The 22466-nt window shown below is 40.4% G+C and overlaps 1 protein-coding gene across 2 annotated transcripts in view; it reads left to right on the top strand.

The window, feature by feature from the left end:
- The window catches only part of LOC124619554 (mitogen-activated protein kinase 15-like), a 192257-nt gene that overhangs the window by 81327 nt on the left and 88464 nt on the right, over positions 1–22466 (top strand). For both annotated transcript variants that reach the window (XM_047146032.1, XM_047146033.1), the window contains one exon: positions 12715–12890. In XM_047146032.1, the coding sequence (XP_047001988.1) occupies positions 12715–12890 (176 nt within the window). The remainder of the gene's footprint in view (positions 1–12714; positions 12891–22466) is intronic.

Raw genomic sequence — 22466 nt, 5'->3', positions numbered from 1 at the left:
CCCTTCAATATATCCTCCCTTCCCGTTACCCCAGGCCTCAACCTACGCTAATTTCAAGTTGACGCCGCTCATACCTCACCTGTCATTCAACAACATCTTTGCCTCTATACTTCCACCTCAACTGACGTCTCTGACCAAACTCTTTGCCTTTACGTATGTCTGCTTGTGTCTGTATATGTGCAGATGGATATGTGTGTGTGTGTGTGTGTGTGCGCGCGAGTGTATACCTGTCCCATTTTCCCCCCAAGGTAAGTCTTTCCGCTCCTGGGATTGGAATGACTCCTTACCCTCTCCCTTAAAACCCACATCCTATCGTGTTTCCCTCTCCTTCCCCATCATCATCATCATCATAATTACCATAACCATCACCATCATCAATAGCTGTTTTGCCAATTGGAGGGAAAAAAGCATGGTATTTTGCCTCTGCTCCCTGTCTTGCAATATTCTCTTCAGTTCTTCATAGTTATTGCTGTCCTTCCTGACACTATCTGTTAGTTGGTATCATGATCTTGACTATCATCTTCTTCTTCTCCTCCTCCTCCTCCTCCTCCTCCTCCTCCTCTTCCTGCCCCTTCTCCTTATCCTTCCTCTCTCTCCCTTTGCTTTCTGTTCAATTCCTTGCTGGAGTGAGCACTGGCTTCTCAAGATGTGGCCTAACTAATTGTATTTGTTTTCCTGTATGGTGTCTGTGAGGTTTCTATTCTTCAGAACTCTTCTCAATGTCTCACAGTTCCTTGGCCTGTTTTATCCTCTACTTCCCTCCATATCCACATTAACAGTACCTCCAACCTTCTGTCATCATCTGTTTGTAATGTCCAGATCTCAGCCCAGTATAAAGCCATATTTCGTTTGGCCAATCCCTTCCTTAGGTTTTTATTTGGTGGTCCACATGGCAATTTCCTCTTTTTGTTGAACACATCCTTGCTTATCACTATTTTTGATCTTATATATTCCCGAGTATTTGAATTTTGCAACCTGCTCTTGTTGTCTATGTATCAGGATTTCGACCTCCTCCCCTTTTCTTCCTAGTATATTGCCTTTGGTCTTTTTCTTATTTATTTTCATTCCAAATTATTCACATTAGCTAGTTATGTCTTCCACCATTTCATTAAGCACCATCTTGTATCCTGCCAACACCAGCATGTTGCAGGAAATCATATATGCTCCCCCATTTTACCTCCTACTCTCTCTCTCTCTCTCTCTCTCTCTCTCTCTCTCTCTCTCTCTCTCTCTCTCTCTCTCTCTCCCCCCCCCCCCTCCCCATCCTGTGATATTGAGTAGCCTAGGTCAAAGGTCACATCCCTGCCTGATCCCTTTTCCTATTCGTAACTCCTTCATCTGATTCCCACCAATTCTGACTCTGGTTTTTTCCTTAAATTATAACTCCTCAATCAAATTTATTTCTCTCCATTGATGTTGATGCTTTGTTTTGTTAAGAGAAAAAATGAGAGTTAACGATCAATAACAGAGTGAGTAAAAGTATAATGTTTGGGTCATCTGCTTCACAAATCAAGGCATCTCTGTAACATCAGTGCTAAGGGACTTCCCATGTTAGTTCTGTGAGTATGATGAATCTAAGAACTGTGTTATTGCAGTCACTTTGTAGTCATTGACTTGTGTTCTTTTACTGAAGCATGCAGTTGTGTAAGGCTAGTTGGGACTTGTTAGTACGGAAGATAGTACATGCTGCTGCAAAGTAGCACTTACAAGGTGGAATGACCACTTGTTGGGATCAGATAATTGTATTTTGTCAGACTGTTGAGTGTAAGACTTAAATTAATTGATGCAAAGCACTCAATTGCAAATGTGCTCCTTCACAGGAGCAGTGATACCTGAAATAAGTTTCACACTGCAGTCCATGCTCCAGATGAAGAACATACAAATTTCATTCAGTGCAAACAAAATGGTTGTGTTTGTGTTCATTTCACCTTCACCATGAGTAAACATACTAGGTGCGATAATAAAGTAATGAGACTGATTTTCTTTGCAAGATGTGGCAACCCTGCAGGCTTGCGTAGGTACAATATCTTTGACCTTTGTCTATAAGCTTCTTCTAGTCCAAGCGGCACATCGATGCAACTGCTCAGTCGTGAGTTGTGCTGTAATAAGTTAACACGTGTTTGTATCTCTCATCACGGAAATGGAACCGCATAATATTGCGCAATGGTATGCCATTTCTTTTTGCGTTAAATTGGGTGAAAACGCGACGACAACTTACAGTAAGCCTCAGAAGGCTTTTGGAGAGGAGGTTATGTCAAGAGCTCAAGTTTTTTGTTGGTATAAAATGTTAAGTGGAGGCAGAATGAATGTTGAAGATGAAGACCGCAGTGCACGATCATCAACATCGCAGACGGATGTCAACTTGGCCAGGGTGCGTGAACTCGTACGATCTGATCAAAGATTATCCGTGAAAATGATTGCAGAAGAACTGAACATCAATCAAGAAATGGTTGGTCTAATAATAGTTGAAGATTTGCTTCACGATAATGCACCATCCTATAGTGCTCTGTCAGTACAGCAATTTTTAACCTCAAGACAAATTTCAGTACTACCACAGCCACCTTATTTACCAGATATCACTCCATGTGACTTTTTTCTATTTCCAAAAGTCAAAACTGTGGTCAAAGGACACCATTCTCAAACAACATAAGATGTCCAAAAAACTGTGACGAGGGTCTTAGAGGATATTACAGAAGACGAGTTCCAGAAACGTTACCATCAATGGCAGAAGCACTGGAAAAAGTGTGTGCAATCAGAAGGGAACTACTTTGAAGGAGACAATAGCAAACTTGACTAAAACGGTAAGCAACATTTTTTTTCACATCAGTCCCATTGCTTTATTGTCGCACCTTGTAAATGCTGAGTCAAACAAAAAGTGGGCACAGAACATCATCACTGTTATACGCTTTTGGAAAAAGAGCAGGCTATTTCTGTATTCATTTGGCCATCGCAACTTGCATTTATCTGCCAACATTGAGTTGTGTAACTTATCATTCATTTCTGTAATTTATTTTAATAATTAATCACATTTAGAGATATCGCACTTTATCCTTATGTCACATTTTCTGGTACTGCCGTTACAGCCTCGGTAACACCTCTAAAGTGTTTATATGTCAACATAATTATTAGACATGCTCTGAATAGATATTAAATATTAAAGTAAATTTACAGTAGTCTTCAAAACAGATTTATCTTTACAAATGCGTGTGTGAACAGAGGAATACTCACTATTAACCAATCAGTTGTAATACTGGTATATAACTTGCTTCTGTCATTTAGGCAGGTTGGACATTTTGTGATGTTTCAACTTGCACCTGAGTATGGCTACAAAACTGAAATCATGAGTGTGTAAAATGAATGAATAGTAATTTACCATTTAATGGTGAAAATTTCTTTCAAAATTGTAGCTTATGTAGCAGGAATGCTCTGAGTCTGCAGTTATAGTTGCAAACTTGTGTGCTTTCCTTTCTGAATGAGTCAAGTTCACTTGAAACCAACAGCAGACTTTTGTGACAAGTGAACTGTGATGGAGACTCAAAGAGTCTCGTTTACAGGCACATGGAGACTGTGTGAGTTCAGAGATGATATCACAGGACTCACTGAGAAGTATATGGATTTCATTTCTGATCTCACCTCACCCTATCAAGAGATTTTTCCAAATTAATAAAATTATTCCTATTCTTTTCAATGTGGCTCTCTCGTAGCATTCATAAGCTTATAGCATCTCTTGTTTGTACCCCTCTGCAGAAACCATACTACACTTCTCCCATTATGCTCTTCAGCTTGCTCTACATCCTCCTATTGATCACATTTCACTTAAACTGTGATAGAATGTGGTGTCAGTTTTAATATCATATGCTATTTACATTTTATGGTGTTTTTTTTCTTTTTGAGGGGTAGCAAGATTGATTCTAAATAATTGATAGGCCACACTCCTTTTGAATGTATTTCCCTACATATTCTCAATACCTCTTCCTTCTCTTTTCCATCTAAATATTTCTGTTGACAGCTCATCAATCCCTACAACCTTTGGTCTTTCATCTCCTTAAGAGCTGCCTCCAATCCACTTTGTGGGCTATTGTACCTGTCCTCTTCTTCATCATAGGCACAAAGGCTGTCATTCATACTGTGCACTGCTGCCAGCTGCCCCAGTGCCCTCTGTCAAAAGTCACATCTGCACTGGTGTTTGACCCTGATTGCCATTGTCAACTGAATATTTATGTCACCACCGAAGCATCATCCCTAGTGTGACCAATAGTTTCTTGTGACTTTAATGGTGCCAGTGCTGGATACCATGCAGTGAGAATGTGAACTATTTCTACAACTAACCCACCGGAAAACCCTTTAGCAACATGCTAGAATTATGAGTAATTGACATAGTGAGTCAACATATCTTAATAAACTGTAGGAATAGATGATGAAGTATTCTTTTATTTTATTTTCAAATGTTTGAATTTTTTAGTTTCCTGCCTTATTTTTACTGGCAGACCCTTGAGATTTTAAGTCAGCTCCTGCCAGATGCTATTTAGTGGGGATGATGCCTGTTGAACTTCCCAATCTGGGCTCTCAAAACTTGCATTTCTGTAGGTAACATTTTAATCTGGTTCCCTGAACATGCTACAAAGATTTTCCAGGTGGTCTTATTTGCACTTTCGTGTTTCTATGATGACACTGAAATAGTTTGCACAGAGCAGTATGATAAGCTGTTTGAGATATATTTGTAATACTATTAGGACACCTGCTACACTAAGCGGGAGGTGTAAATATCTCAGGGACCAAAAGCAGTATTAGTTACCTTTATGTCATGGAATTGTGGATTTATCAAAAACTGAAAGTAGGCATCTGCCAGTTTTATTTTTGAAAAGTATTTATTTCCTACTAATCCTGCCAGTTCTTTTTGTCTAGATTTCAAGCATAAGCAGGACCAGTTTAAGAAATTTTTTTGCACAAGTGACTCTTTGGCACTCACTCCCTCCTTCCCCCCCTATATCTTGGCTGGTTGATTGGTTGATTTGGGGGAGGGGACCAAACAGCAATTGTACATCTTCACCCATTACAGTTTTTGGTATTAATTATGATATGCACTGTATAAAAATCTTGCACTTGAGTACCTTTTCTGCTTGACATCCCAAGGGGCTGCTACTAATTGTGGTATGTTCTGGATAGAACTCTTACAGTTGTGATGCCACTGGCACCCATGTCAGTGTCACACTCTAAGTGGTGCCTCTTGGGTCTTAAACCGGTTCTGGGTGCAATTCTGTCAAAGATTTTGTGTTTACTGTGGACTCAAAATCATCACACATTTAAAGAGAAGCTTTAACTTTCATGATAACCACCAATGGCATGGCTTATTTGCTTGATTATGTTACAGGGTCATTAATGACCAAATATTGCAGGCATTCTAACTCATTCTTGATTGATTGCTTTACAGTAATGGGTACAGACCATGCTCTACAGAATTTGCTCATTGCTGAAAGCTTCAAAATAATATGTGCTTCACAGTTACACACCCTAGACTGGGTGTGATTTATGATGCAAATTTGTGGCATAAATCTTTCAGCACGTGAAAGGAAATATCTTGTTCAATAGAATTTTTGGCTTTCAAGATGTGGATATGGAGAAGAATGGAATGTGTGAAATAGACAGATAAAATAAGGCATGAGCGTTCATTACAAAGGATGAATGAGAAAAGACAAGCACTGCAATAATTGTGAGGAGTAGCAGATTTGGCTAGGACACTGGATGAGTAGCACTGCTTAATAAGGGATGCATGAAAGGAAATGATGACCGGAAAGTGGACAGAGTTAGATGCAGATTCCAATTAATTGACAACATCAAGATAAATAAATCATATGCAGTTATGAAAAAGAAGGCAGGAAGGAAGACTGAAGTGTAAAGCCTGCCAATGGCACGATAATTAGAGATGGAGCACAACCTCAGATTATGAAAGGATGGGGAAGAGGTTTCCCATACACTTTTCAAAGGAACCATCTCAGAATTTGCATGGAGTGATTAAGGAAAATCATGGAAAACCTTAATCAGGATGGCCAGATGGGTATTTGAACTGTCACCCTCCTGTAATGTGAAGAGAATGATGGAAAACTAGGGGGGCTGGTAATGTTGAACTTTCAATGGTCAACTTATCTAATGGGCAAAAACCACCACCACCACCACCATCATCATCAATGAGATTAATTCATATTGGATGGTTCAAGCAAGAGAATAGAAATCAGATGTGATTAATGTGTCAGGCCCACATGCTTACTTTTTGCGTCTGGAACTGTCAATTTTTCAGCCCAATACTGGGATATGTCAAAAGAGGTGCTTAGCTAGAGGTCATCTAGAGAGCAACATGCAGGACAGTTTTGGCATGTCCCACATTTTGTATTTCTCCACATTTATTATCATCTAGTTCTAATAGGCTCCATTTTATCAGATTGATTTTGAAGGGGGGGCTATACCAGTTCTGATATGGTTTAGCATTTTCCATGACCTGTAGTTTAATTCAATGCCACCTAGTGAATGTTCTGAAACAGGATAGCCAGCAGGGGGTTGTGCAAAGAGTAATAGAGAAATGATGTCTTGAATTCAGTCCTTTTTTAGTGGATGGTGCTCATAAGCTGTCTTTATGAACTGCTTGTTATTTTCATGAGCTACCTTACAAGACTGCTGAAACCTGAAGCTTTGTAGAGCTTTTCCAGTGGAGTGGGCTTCATGCATCTTGTGACTAGAGTACATATTTTGTTAAGACTTATGTCAACCTTTATTTGAATGTGCCGACCTAGACCAGACAGGGAATGCATAACCAGCTGCAGAAAAACAAAGTGCTAAATCTGTGCTTATAAGCACAGTAAGTTTAGCACCCTGCGTACTGCCAGTTCGCTTTCTAATGATACTGTTCCTTGTATTTCACGTTTTTTTGCAGTGGTGTTTGTGAGTGAGGGACCTGTCTAGAGCAACATCAAGGTACATTGTCTGGTCTGTGTGCTCAAGTTCAAACCCATTCCAGTTAATGTCCAGCTTTCTATTTGCTAGGCATGTGTGCAGTCGTAAAGCACCAACTTTCGTTTTAGTGGGTTTGAGAGAGTTGTCATCATAATATGTTGACATATCTTCTAGGGTATTCTCCAACTTCACATCTACGTCCGCAAACATTTTTTCCTTATGCTGTGATACCCAAATCATCAGCGTAGAAAAATGTCTCATATCTTTGGGTATTGGCTGATCATTCATATATATGTTGAACACGATGGGGACTAGAACACTTCCCTGAGTGAGGCCATTTTTCTGCTTCTCCAACGAAATTTTTCCCTTCAATGGTGATGTAGAATTGTCAATTTTGCAGCAAGGTTTCTATAATTTTTACTGCTTGATGGTTCCTAATAATATCATAGATTTTAAGTAATAGTTATTGGTGGTTTATTGCATCTAAGTGACACTTAAATCAACGAGAGCAAAGCCAGTTATTAATTTATTTTCATATCCCTCCTCTGTATGCTCCATGAATGCCAAGATCTGGCCAGTACAAGATTTACTTGACCTGAAGCTAGCTTGCTGCAGGAATAACTTTGAATCACTAATGTTATTGATTTGATTAAGGGTCATCCTTTCATACATTATTTGATATTGCTTATTATGCTTCCTCTGTGGTAGGAATTTCACAGACCATTTATTTGTCTATTGTGTCTGCCATGAATGCCTTGCTTGGAATATCCTGTTTACTATGAGTCTCTAGATTATAATTCACTAGGTACCTTGGTGGGAAGCCAATATTTTGACATGTTTTCAGCATGACTAGAGTAACTGTATAATCATTATCAATTTGTAAGAAAACTCGATGCTGATGATAGCATTATTTCAGTCTCACAGAGTCTACTGGAACTTGAATAATACTGGATTTCTACAAGGTTAACATCTATTGCAAATATATGAACTCTGTCCCTGACTGTGCTAGCTCACCGTTGCATACACTTGGTAACAGCCATACTCCTTACAGCCCAAGTTGGTGCTGTATTCTTTGATTTCCAGAAGGCATTCAGTACCATTCTGAACTGTCACTTAATAAGGAAAATAGGAGCAGAACAACAGACCAACTTGTAATTGGTTGGAAGAATTTATAGCAAACAGAACATTGCATGTCATTCTTAAAATTAGAGAAGTCTTCAGAGGTAAAAGTAACTTCGGGCGTACCCCAAGGGAGTGTTATGGAATTAGCACTTTCTCAATGTATATAAATGACCAAGCAGGTAGCTTCAGAAGCTCCATGAGGCTGTTTGCAGATGATTTTGTTGTATACAAAGAAGTTGGAAGACAAGAAAATTGTAGTAAAATGCAGGAAGACCTGCAGAGGATCAACACTTGGTGCAAGGATTGACAGTGGACCCACGCCATAAACATAGTGTGCATAAATAGGTTGAAACCTATTATCTGAACACATGATGGCAGGGCAATAACTGGAAGCAGTCACAAATATTACATATCTGTGAGTATGCATATGAAGTATTTAAAGTAGAGTGACCACACAAAACTAATCACAGGAAAGGCAGATGCCAGAATAAGATTTATTGGAAGAATCCTCAGTCATTGTAGTTCACCCGCAAAGGAGGTAGCTTATAAAACCCATGTAGGACCAATACGTGAATATTGCTCATCAGCCTGGGACCCGTAACAGATAGGATTAATAGAGGAAATAGAGAATATTAAAAGAAAGGCAGTGCATTTCATCCATGTTACTGAGTGCTAAAGCATCATGGAGATGCTCACCCAACTCTAATGAGGGATGCTGGAAGAGATGCACTGTGAATCACAACATGGTATATTATTAGGATTCTGATAGAACATGTACCTAGATGAGTCAAACAATATTTTGCATTCTCCTACAAGTCTCAAAGAAAGACAATGAAGGTAAAATCAGAGATTTGAGCTCTCAAGGAGGCTGACCAACAACTGTTCTTTCTGCACAGCATTTGTGACTGGAGCAGGAAAGGGAAGAAGGGACAATGGTACACAAAGCATCATCTGTCATGCTGTAAAAGGTGGTTTAATGAGTATAGATGTAGATGTAACAGATGTAGATGTAAAAACATTGAGGAAGTTTGAGTTATACCACTCATGAGTGTGAAAATACTGACAAGGATGTAAGTTTGACTTGAGGCCCTGAGAAGTGTGTTAATGATTGCCTGTGCTATTTTTAGAAGTGTTTGACCATGGTGCAGAGGCAGTGACAGGTTGGTCAATGTGAATCTGAAGCTGGTGGAACTGGGCCTGTTGTTGTGACCATAATGAGGCAGAGCTAATATATGAAATAATGATAGAGTTTGTAGTATTTCTTACTCCAGATATATTTGACAATCTGCATGTTGAACAGGCTCTAAACAGTGCACGATCTGTGTGACCACTTCTAAAGCTGCACCTTTTTAAAATCTGTAACCTAATTTCTTCTTCCAGTCAATTTGTTTGATACATGATGTCTGGCAAGGTTCTTTTCTTGGCTCTTTCCTGTTATAACATAACGGCACCAACACGCTGTTACATCAAGTATTCTATGATTACAATATCAGTGATTTGCAATTCGAATCAATCAACTCATAAAAATATTTGGGTGTATAAACAATGTGTTGGGGGTTTGAAGTAAAATGATTGCATAGGCTCAGTTGTAAATAAGGCAGATAATAGGCTTCAACAAAAAAATAAGTTTTTGAAAATATAATATAATTGGATAGATAAAACGTCTACTCACCAAGCAGTGGCAGAAGAACACGCATATAGAATGTATTATAGTTTGCAAGTGTTTGGAGCTAGTGGTTCCTTCTTCTGGCAGAAGAGTTGAAGGGGAAGAAAGCAAGCTGAAGGAAAAGGACTGGTGAGGTATATGAAAAGGGGCAGAGTTCAGAAAAATCATCCCGAACCCTAGGTCAAGGGAGACTTTATGGAGGGGACGAGGAGGAAAGACTGATTGTTGTGGACTGCACCAGATGAGCTTTGGAAACCTGACACTTTAAAGGTGGAAGATAGGGCAATGTTCAAGACAGTGATTTCTGCTAAAACATTGTGCATGAGTTAATAGAGCAACAAGCTAACTGCACTGCATGTGGGAGGGAAATGGTGGAAAACAGATAGGTCAGAAAATGAAAGATGTAGAAAACTAAAACGAAGTGAAGGAAGGAATATTTGTTGTGAAGAAATGCTCAGACCGAAGAAACTAATTTGAATAACGCCAGATGGGTGGAGAGAACCAAGGACATCTTGTAGCACTTGTTCCCACCTGTGGAGTTCTGAGAAACTGGCGTCTTTGGGAGAATCCAGTTAGCACATGTGGTGAAACAGGCACCATGGTCACGACTTTCATGTTGTCGAGCATGCTGTGCAACAGGATATTGTGCATTGCTAGTGTACACACTCTGTCTATGTCCATCCATCGTAATGATAACTTGGTGGTAACCATGCTGATGAAAAAGGGTGAACAGTGTTTACGTAATAGTTGGTATATGGCATGTATCATTTCACAGGTGGTAATCATTTTGATAGTATTTGTTTTGCTAGTTACAGTGCTGATATAGATGGTGGTAGAAGGGTACACAGGGTAAGTCCTGCAGGAGGGATGGTTAAGGGGTAAGAGCGATAGTGTAGGGAGACAGATGTTATAAAGTTGATTAGGGTGCCAGGAAGTCATAGGTTTGGAATCAGGTGGGTGTTGACTGATAAGCTGTTCAGCATCAGACCAACCATGTGCATGGAGGGTGTTGGTATAGAGGGAGGTGGTATCAGTGGTGACAAGCAAGGCATGTGGTAGGAGTGGGATGAGCACAGATTTCAATGATCTAGAAAATAGTTGGTGTCTTTAATAAAGGAGGGAGATGAGACAGCTGTGTGTTCAGTGGGTGCTTTGAAGCCAGCAACTATTGCATGACCAGGTTAGTTGGGTTTGTGGATCTTAGGAAGAAGGTAAAAGATGGGGTAAAAAGCTCAATGGATAGAGGTGTTAGGCTTTGTGAGGTGCCTGAGGTTATAAGGAGAGACTGCATATCACTTTGAATCATAGGGGTGTGATCATCATGTCAGATAATAGACTTTGATTCATTAGCAGGATACTAGGAAAATACAGTCAGTCTACAAAACAGACTGCTTACAAATCACTTGTGCATACCATCTTAGAACATTGCCCAAATGTGTGGGACTCATACCAAATGAGACCAACGGTGGACATGGAACATATTCAAAGAAAGGTGGCATGTAATGTAACAGATGCAAATTAATCAAAGGGAAGTTTGCTTACACAATTTCAAGAACCAGTATTAAGGGAAGAATGTAGAGGCATTCTTCAGGCCCCTGTGTATTGCTCCCATAGTGATTGTGAAGACAAGATTAGATTAATAACAGCATGCGTTGAGGCACTTAAGCAGTCATTCTTCCCACGCTCTGTATGAATGTGAACTGTGAAGAAACACTGACATGCGGAATCATGTAAAAGTACCTTCTGTCATGCACTTTGCAGTGATTTGCAGAGTATATACATAAATTAAATTTGCAACATAACAGTAATAAGTCAGAATATGAAAACAATGCATGACACCTAGTGGGCAATTGTACTTCGATGTAATCATCAGAATTGCAGACTTAAAAAAAAGGATGTTCAACCAATAGCTGAATGAAGTAAAATATGTGCTACCTGAATGCTATTTTATGTTAAAGTCCTGAGTGGTACGTAATGCTGAACTTCAGTTTTCTTGCTTGTTCAGTGCTTAGTGTAAGTTCTGGAACCTTATGAATCTTGGCTCAACATAATCATTTGACATAGTGTAATGAAAAATATTGTGAACAATAGAGATTCCAGGTTGTAACGTTAACAATGTAAGGAAAAGACAGTTTGCTACTTACTGTAAAGATGACATGTTAAGTTGCAGATAGGCACATTTAAAAGACACTTACACATTAACTTTGAGCCACAGCCTTTGTTAGAAAAAGAAATATGCTCACATGACCACTGTCTCTGGCAGCTTGGACCAGAATGCAACTGTCATGTGAAGTGGAAGCAGCAATCTGGAAGTGGCAAGGAAGGGGAAAGAATAGCAGTGTATGGGGGGGGGGGGGGGGGGGGGGAGAAGAATGCTGTCTGGCAAAGTATGCAGGCATCAGAAAGCCAACAGATGCAGTGTCAGGAGGCTATGGGGCAGGAAGGTGTGGAGGAGGGAGGAGGGAAACAGAGCAAAAAAGAGGAGCCCCACAGCCTCCCGAGGCTGTGCCTGTTGGCCGTCTAGCCTGTGCGTACTTAGCCAGTCAGTGCTCTTCACCTTCTTCTCCCCCCACCCCCATCCCTCCCCCCTCTGCTATCCCTTCCCCTTACTTTCCTCCTTCAGATTGCTGGTTCCATTGTTGCATTCTGAGCCAAACTGCTGGAGATGGTGGTAATTTGTGCATGAGGTGTGCTTCCTTGTGTGAATGAATAGTGTGTGTTTCTCTTTCTTTTTCTGACAAAGGCTTTGGCCAGAAGCTAATGTGTTAGTCATTTAATTGTGTCTGTTTGCTACTTAACATATCATATTTATGATAAATAGCAATTGTTTTCCTTACATAACTGAAAAATCTTGTGATATTTAAAAGAAAGAAGTTGCATTGCAAAGAATGTAAAAACAATTACATAATTTTTTTTTAAAAAAAGAGCATTTACTATAGATTTCTGTTTCATCATTTATGCACATACGTGTTTCTTTTCAGCCATCTAATATTCTTTTGGATTCTGAGTGTCACTGCAAAGTGGCTGATTTTGGTCTGGCAAGGTCACTGTCGCAGCTGGATGACGGTTCTGGAGAAGGATTGAGTGATCCACCTTTAACTGACTATGTTGCTACCCGCTGGTACAGAGCCCCAGAAATACTGGTGGCGAGCAAAAGGTAAGTAAGCATTATTTATACTCACTTAATTGTAGACCTGCTGCTGATGTGCTGTATTACTGCTAGTAAAAGAAGACATTTGAGGACTGTGCTTTCTCTTGTGTTTTACATGTGACTGTTAGCTGATTTCCACACAAAGCAATAACTACAGATTTCCAAATTTTTTATTGAAGGCTGTAAACAGTCTTTTGTAAACATGCTGAAAATTCTTGTTATACAAAGAATAAATGAACATTTCCTTCTTTTTAATAAAGCCTGTACATGTACACACCATTGGAGAAACTGCAATTTGAAAACAACATTGATAATATGTACTTCACGAAACAGCAGCAGTTACTATGATTTAAACATTACTCTTCCCCCAGTGTGCTGTACAGTATTTGTTATTACATGAGCGAGTACGATTAGTCATAAAAATGTGAACAGGGGTGGACACCCCATAAAAGAAATTACACGTACATAAAAAAAAACTGTTTCTGAAAGAGATGTTGCATTAATTAAAGACACTGACTTAATCAGAAGGTGTAGGACTGAAATCCACATCTGGTGATTTTAATTTAGGTTTTCAGTATTTTTTGTAATCATTCAGAGATGGCATCTTCAAGAGACCGGTGGTTAATTTCCTGTCACTACATTAGCCAATTTGAGATTGTGCTCCATCCTTAATGATTTCAGTCTATGGTGTCAGGGGCTAGAATAGACCTGTGGTAACTCCTGCCTGTTGAAAGAGGCACTAAAATGAGTCCTGTACCTAGATACCTAGTCAGGTGACTCTATTGATGACTCATCTAGTATGAAGGCAACCATCAGTATTGGCTCACATTGCAACCTGTCCCTCAGCCTTTCTGGTGTAGTTACTTGTGGTCCCCTTGTCTCCTTTTAGGGTTTGACCTTCATTTTTCCAGGCCTCCACTTTTCCAGATCTCATAGAAGTGCTGGCCATTTGGTGAAGAACACCTTATGTGGTACATAAACTATTGAGTGTCCACTGCAATCCCATGCACCCACTATTAGAGTGGATTTATGTCCACACCACAAATCTAGAACAGTTGCCAATCCATTATGGGCAGGTCATCATGGACCTTCATGGTTGTAGCCCCCTGACAAAAAAGGGATTGCACTGCTAATGCCTGAGCTGCAAATGCCCCATGTATGCCAAGAAGTAGGTGCCTGTTCAGTCTGAGCACTGGGGCTCGGGCAACAGCTTCTTTGCCAGGTGGCCTTTGCTTTGGCAGGTTGTCACACAAGGGGCAGCCTCTGATTGGAGTGGATAGCATCATGGTGGCTGACTCATGTTGAAATGGATCAAAGTTACCCATAGTGCTTTCCATATAAGTGCATAGGCCTTGCTAGCACTGCTGTATCAGCAAACAGAAAACAAGATTTCTGTGCAGAGACTTACGAACATATGTCATTTTCATCTTGAGCCACACTATGGAATGAGACTCAGGCAAGAAAAAATGGAGACAGGCAGCTCAGTTCTAAGTATACTCCAGAACCAATAAAGAATGTGTTACAACAGTGAAGCCACTGTTTTTTGTTAGAAATAATGGGAGTAAGTTTGGAGAAGTTCGTGCAATAGAGAAAATGGGAAATGGATCTCTGTTGATCAAAACTTGAAATGATAACCAGTCCCAGTCACTTCATAACTGTGACAAGCTTGGGGGTATACCAGTTACCATCTCTCCTCGTAACAACCTCAGCTGGAATCAAGGTATTATCTTCCATTAGGACTTAAAGTTACAAAGAACTGCTAGCTAACCTATCATGGCATGAAGTACATTTTGTTTGTCATATTAAGAGAGGTCCTAAGAATGGTAGAGTGGACACTGTAGCTTTCATCGCAGCCTTTGGTCGAAATGTTTGGAGTGTAGAAGGACAAAGGATGAGGGTAGACCTACTGAAAACCTCCCTAAATGTGTAAACTGCCCAGGACACAAACCCCCTCATTCACTGACATGTCCAGTTTTGAGAGGTGGAAGAAAATTCAGGAACATAAAACACTGACTGCGTATCACATCAAAATAATAAATAAAAGTTTGGATAACTCCAGCCTGTAACCTGATATCAAACTTTCGAAACACTGTGACAAAATTTCACACCTAGCCTGACAATGGTGGCCTCAGACATCAATTCTTAGTCCTAGGCACAAGTCATAGCTTTTGTTTCACTTGAGGGAGAGAATATCAGCTCATTTGAACCCCAAAACCACAGCACTCGTGGTAACCATCCCAAACGCACAGCTAGAGATACTTTAGTATCTGATGATGATCCTGATTTCTCATCTAGTCAGAGTATCGATATAGAGGACAGGCCCACAATAATTGGGCTTCGTATTCTGGCTGCAGATTGCTCCCATGAGGGGCGCCACTGTAGCTACAGACATATCATGTTGGGTGGGTCATTGCCTTGAGTGTGCCTGTAAATACCACAGCCCATCAGTTGCCAGTCAGTCTTGCTAGTTCATTGAAGCCTTAGAGACACGCCATTGAGTACCAGAATGGTTTGGAGTGCTCCTTGGACTGTTTTTGTAAACTTGTGATGAGTTTTGTTACACTCTGGACTTTCTGTTTGTGTAGCTGTTCACTTTGTGAACTCCACGGTCATAGACCTCAAGAAACGCAAGCCAAGTTGCTCCCTTCCCAGAAAAAAACAGACCAGCAGTCTAACACCAACCAGTGGCTGAAACGGCTACAGGCTGTGAGTAATAGAAAAGAGGATCATCTTTCACCCCATACACTCAACGCAGAAAACTCCTTACTGAAGCTTTGTTACAGGCACAAAAAGGAAAAATTGAAATGCTACCAGATTGTGCTGTTCTGGTCGATGCGTCCCCGTTTCCCCAAGGCTCGAGTCTGTGAATACTGACTAGGCCCACACATTTAGTGTGAGCATGAATCAACAGCATAGTAATTTGTACTCCCGTTTCCCCTTCACTGCTATCCCAGATCTCAGTATGATGTTCTTTCAGTGCAATTTGGCCACCAGCCCAAACTGCATAAACTTGTTGCTACTTTCTCTGCAGTTGGTGTGGCATTTCAAGAACTTAGTTCTCAGAAACCCAACACCCTAATGTTAAAAATTACAAATCCTACTGAAAAGTTTACAAAGCTGGCCAGGGTGGCTGAGCAGTTCTAGGTGCTATAGTCTGGAGCTGCGCGACCACTATGGTCACAGGTTCGAATCTTGCCTCGGGCATGGATGTGTGTGATGTCCTTAAGTTAGTTAGGTTTAAGTAGTTCTAAGTTCTAGGGGACTGATGACCTCAGAAGTTAAGTCCCATAGTGCTCAGAGCCATTTGAACCATTCTTGAAAAGTTCACATTAATACCACAAACTCATCTGGAGGAGTCTGCATGCACATGTTGTTTTGCTTTGGTATGGGCTTACACAAAAAGAACAGGTTCTCAGGTAGAAAATTAATAATACACACTTGATTAGCAATGACATAAACAGAGATACCTCTTGAAAGTCTCCTTGGGTTTGCTGTCAGATCCTAAAATCTACTTGATTCAGTATTGCAGCACTCCAACTGTTCACCATTTTCGGGAGAAAGCTGCTGCTACTGCTGAGTCCTGCTGAAAACTGATACCAGGGCAGCAGATTGCCATCCTATACAGATGTCTGTATTATACATAGTGCATGTGCCACCCATCACAGTTGCTGCCCTCCAAGAGCGGGCAGGTGGCGGCCACCCTTAGTAGAACACTGGCAGCAACAATATATCACACTCCAAGACTATTTTTACACTTGGACTAGCTACATAGAAGAACATTCTGTTTTGATGTGGGCTAGTGTAGGGTTCAAAAGTCTACCAAAAGGAAAGCCATTGTCTCTATTAATGAAGTTATCTACCAAACTAATTACAATTGCCTCTTTATAAACACTATCCCCCCCCCTGCCCCCCCCCCGCCCCCCCCCCCCCCCCCCCAAGACCCATGGACCTTGCCATTCGTGAGTAGGCTTGCGTGCCTCAGCGATACAGATAGCCGTACCGTAGGTGCAACCACAACGGAGGGGTATCTGTTGAGAGGCCAGACAAATGTGTGGTTCCTGAAGAGGGGCAGCAGCCTTTTCAGTAGTTGCAGGGGCAACAGTCTGGATGATTGACTGATCTGGCCTTGTAACACTAACCAAGACAGCCTTGCTGTGCTGGTACTGCAAACGGCTGAAAGCAAGGGGAAACTACGGCCGTAATTTTTCCTGAGGGCATGCAGCTTTACTGTATGATTAAATGATGATGGCGTCCTCTTGCGTAAAATATTCCGGAGGTAAAATAGTCCCCCATTCGGATCTCCGGTTGGGGACTACTCAAGAGGACGTCATTAGGTTAGAAAATTTAAAAAGGGAAATGGATAGGTTAAAGTTAGATATAGTGGGAATTAGTGAAGTTTGGTGGCAGCAGGAACAAGTCTTCTGGTCAGATGAATACAGGGTTATAAATACAAAATCAAATAGGGGTAATGCAGGAGTGGGTTTAATAATGAATAAAAAGATACGAGTGCGGGTAACCTACTACAAACAGCATAGTGAACACATTATTGTGGCCAAGATAGACACGAAGCCCACGCCTACTACAGTAGTACAAGTTTATGTGCCAACTAGCTCTGCAGATGACGAAGTAATTGAAGAAATGTATGATGAAATAAAAGAAATTATTCAGACAGTGAAGGGAGATGAAAATTTAATAGTCATGGGTGACTGGAATTCAGTAATAGGAAAAGGGAGAGAAGGAAACGTAGTAGGTGAATATGGATTGGGGCTAAGAAATGAAAGAGGAAGCTGCCTGATAAAATTTTGCACAGAGCACAACTTAATCATAGCTAACACTTGGTTCAAGAATCATAAAAGAAGGTTGTATACATGGAAGAAGCCTGGAGATACTGACAGGTTTCAGATAGATTACATAATGGTAAGACAGAGATTTAGGAACCAGGTTTTAAATTGTAAGACGTTTCGAGGGGCAGATGTGGACTCTGAGCACAATCTATTGGTTATGAACTGTAGATTAAAACCGAAGAAACTGCAAAAAGGTAGGAATTTAAGGAGATGGGACCTGGATAAACTGACTAAACCAGAGGTTGTACAGAGTTTCAGGGAGAGCATAAGGGAACAATTGACAGGAATGGCGGAAAGAAATACGGTAGAAGAAGAATGGGTAGCTTTGAGAGATGGCGTAGTGAAGGCAGCAGAGGACCTAGTAGGTAAAAAGATGAGGGCTAGTAGAAATCCTAGGGTAACAGAAGAAATACTGAATTTAATTGATGAAAGGAGAAAATATAAAAATGCAGTAAATGAAGCAGGCAAAAAGGAATACAAACGTCTCAAAAACAAGATCGACAGGAAGTCCAAAATATCTAAGCAGGGATGGCTAGAGGACAAATGTAAGGATGTAGAGGGTTATCTCACTAGGGGTAAGATAGATACTGCCTACAGGCAAATTAAAGAGACCTTTGGAGAACAGAGAACCACTTGTATGAATATCAAGAGCTCAGATGGAAACCCAGTTCTAAGCAAAGAATGGAAAGCAGAAAGGTGGAGGGAGTACATAGAGGGTCTATACAAGGGCAATGTACTTGAGGACAATATTTTGGAAATGGAAGAGGATGTAGATGAAGATGAAATGGGAGGTACGGTACTGCGTGAAGAGTTTGACAGAGCACTGAAAGACCTGAGTCGAAACAAGGCCCTGGGTGTAGACAACATTCCATTAGAACTACTGACGGCCTTGGGAGAGCCAGTCCTGACAAAACTCTACCATCTGGTGAGCAAGATGTAAGAGACAGGTGGAATACCCTCAGACTTCAAGAAGAATATAATAATTCTGATCCCATAGAAAGCAGGTGCTGACAGATGTGAAAATTACCAATCAATCAGTTTAATAAGTCACGGTGTAGGGAAGCAGCAAAATACTAACGTGTATTCTCTACAGACGAATGGAAAAACTGGTAGAAGCTGACCTTGGGGAAGATCAGTTTGGATTCCGTAGAAATATTGGAACATGTCAGGCAATACTGACCCTACAACTTATCTTAGAAGCTAGATTAAGGAAAGGCAAACCTACGTTTCTAGCATTTGTAGACTTAGAGAAAGCTTTTGACAATGTTGACTGGAATTCTCTCTTTCAAATTCTGAAGGTGGCAGGGGTAAAGTACAGGGAACGAAAGGCTATTTACAATTTGTACAGAAACCAGATGGCAGTTATAAGAGTTGAGGGGCAAGAAAGGGAAGCAGTGGTTGGGAAGGGAGTGAGACAGGGTTTTAGCCTATCCCCGATGTTATTCAATCTGTATATTGAGCAAGCAGTGAAGGAAACAAAAGAAAATTCGGAGTAGGTATTAAAATCCATGGAGAAGAAATAAAAACTTTGAGTTTCCCCGAGACATTGTAATTCTGTCAGAGACAGCAAAGGACTTGGAAGAGCAGTTGAATGGAATGGACAGTGTCATGAAAGGAGGGTACAAGATGAACGTCAACAAAAGCAAAACGAGGATAATGGAATGTAGTCAAATTAAGTCGGGTGATGCTGAGGGAATTAGATTAGGAAATGAGACACTTAAAGCAGTAAAGGAGTTTTGCTATTTGGGGAGCAAAATAACTGATGATGGTTGAAGTAGAGAGGATATCAAATGTAGACTGGCAATGGCAAGGAAAGCGTTTCTGAAGAAGAGAAATTTGTTAACATCGAGTATTGATTTAAGTGTCAGGAAGTCATTTCTGAAAGTATTTGTATGGAGCGTAGCCATGTATGGAAGTGAAACATGGACGATAACTAGCTTGGACAAGAAGAGAATAGAAGCTTTCAAAATGTGGTGCTACAGACGAATGCTGAAGATTAGATGGGTAGATCATATATTGAATAGGACTGCGGAGAAGAGAAGTTTGTGGCACAACTTGACTAGAAGAAGGGATCGGTTGGTAGGACATGTTCTGAGGCATCAAGGGATCACGAATTTGGTATTGGAGGGCAGTGTGGAGGGTAAAAATCGTAGAGGGAGACCAGGAGATGAATACACTAAGCAGATTCTGAAGGATGTAGGTTGCAGTAGGTACTGGGAGATGAAGAAGCTTGCACAGGATAGAGTAGCATGGAGAGCTGCATCAAACCAGTCTCAGGACTGAAGACCACAACAACAACAAACACTATCCCAAAAATTGGAAGTGTTGGCAACTATCATTGTCTTATCAAATTTCATTCTGTGTCCCTTGTTTAAGCAGTGTTCTGCCACAGCCGATTTTTCCAGCTGTTGCAGCCCCATACGATGCCAATATTCCATGCACCTGTTCTGAACTGTGTGAACTGAGTGACCTTCCCATGTTGACACAGAATTTTATATATGCCAGGCTTCCTAAGGAACAAATCATATTTCACAGAACCAAGTAATGTCCTAATCTTGAAAGGTGGATGGAAAACATGCTTAGTGTTAAAGCTACTTAAAATTCTTTCAGTTTTAAATGATATGTCCCCAGCATTAGGGATAAAGGTAACAGACCTGTGCTCCTCTTTGTGCACTTCCAGGGATGGTCCAAACTCCATAGCTCAACAAATCTGATTCTCAGAATATCCATTTTCCTTAAAAACTGCCATCAAATGTACAAATTTATGGGTTAAACTCTCCATGTCAGAAATGGCATACCGTATTTACTCGAATCTAAGCCACACTTTTTTTCTGGTTTTTGTAATCCAAAAAACCGCCTGCAGCTTAGAATCGAGTGCAAAGCAAGTGGAAGTTCTGAAAAATGTTGGTAGGTGCCGCCACAACTAACTTCTGCCGTTGAATATATTTAGCGCTACACAGGCATGCTTTGTAGGCACAAAGATAAATTTTGGCGCCAAAATCTCTGCGTCAGTAAATAAATTTAAAAAAAAGGTGGAAGTCGAGCTTTTTTTCTCCGCCCTGAGTTTCAACCACTGCATTTTCATACATTATCCAACGAAGTAAATACAAATTCCGTATTGTTCTTATTTGAATGTAGCAGAATTTCAATGTACTACAAAAATCCGACTGGCAAGACTGTTTGGGATGTTTGTCAATATGGCCAACTCTACGTTCTGAATTTTTTCGTACCTGTGAGAAGAGATAGTTGCTAATAGAAACCTGATGAAATGTGAATCACATGCAGTATTCTCTTCACCATAAGAATAATATGAATATAAACATTTTGCCATGTATTCTTTCGTGTTTGCTGCTATCTCATTTAAATCCTGTCTGCCTAATAAACTACGAAACTAGAGTGAGACAACAGCAAACGCGGAAGAATATACGTATTGTGTCATGTTTATATTCGTATTATTCTTATGCCTAATAGTGGTACAGTCAGAAATGAAGCACGGCAACTGACTAGATTTTTAAATCTAAGATGACTCTAATTTCTGTGCAGAATTTGATGTACTAAAGAAGCGGCTGCAAAGATTTTCAAACGGAGATAAATTTTCGCCTAACTCTCATTCAGAACATGTTCTATCATATGCAGTCTATTATTTGGTACTTGTTGATCATTATCAAAGAAAGCAGCAGTGTAAGTGACAACAAATAGCAGTCTCTTGCCTTTGTTTCACTAATGAGACGATTCCTCTCCTTTTTTTTTTTTAAATTTTTTTTTTTTATTATTATTATTATAAGTGGCGGTAGTGCGCACAAAAGCAAGCCATACTGCGAGCGGCGACAGGCCGTAAACACGCACTATCAGAATGCGACAAACAATGCATGACACAGTACAGTAATGCATTTCAGCTTAGAGTGACGTAAACACCTATAACAAAGAAAACGGCAATCGATTCAAACCAGGCGAAGCATGTGAAAGAGGAAGGGTAGCTGTATAAATATGGACGGAGCACCTGACGCATAGCAATGGCTACCTGGTAATGCTTAACTGCTAAGCTTACGACTCGAACCAAACTACTGTAGCTGTATCGTCATTCATTCGACCTAAATTGTGTCTCATATTACAATGGACCAACTTTGTTTCGATTTGGAGGTGCGGCCTAAAACTTTTCTCTCCCCTTGAATTTCGAGTCTCAAATTTCAGGTGTGGCTTAGATTCGGGAACACTAGTCTCATTTTTTAGGTGCGGCTTAGATTCGTTTGCAGCTTAGATTTGAGTAAATACGGTATGCTCTGCATATCAGAGTCCTAAGGACACAATGCATTGGTATCATGGATGGCAACTCTTAGCATGCAGATAGCGATTGGCATGTGTTGGCTTTCGATGAACACTATGCCCTAGAGTACCATCTTGTTTTCTGTAAATCTTGATGTCCAAATATGGAAGCATCCATCACTTTCAACCTCCAAGGTAAATTTAATTCTGGATGAAGATAGTTGAAGTGGTTCAAAAATTTGTTGAGAGCATCACATCCATGAGGCCAGATGATAAAGCTATCATCTGTCTACCTCCAGAAACACATTGGTTGCAATGCTGAAGATGTAATTGCTTTATTGTCAAAGTCCTCCATTAATAGATTGGTGACTGTGGGCAGTAATGGACTACCCTTAGCCACTTCATCATTCTGTTTGAAAATGTTGCCATTAAATGAAAGATATATGGCTGTCAGCACATGACGACAAAGCTTCAC

The sequence above is a fragment of the Schistocerca americana genome, chromosome 6, assembly GCF_021461395.2.
Source record: "Schistocerca americana isolate TAMUIC-IGC-003095 chromosome 6, iqSchAmer2.1, whole genome shotgun sequence".
Classification (NCBI taxonomy): domain Eukaryota; kingdom Metazoa; phylum Arthropoda; class Insecta; order Orthoptera; family Acrididae; genus Schistocerca; species Schistocerca americana.
Note: the sequence above shows the minus strand (reverse complement) of the source record. Positions and strands in the feature narration are given on the sequence as shown.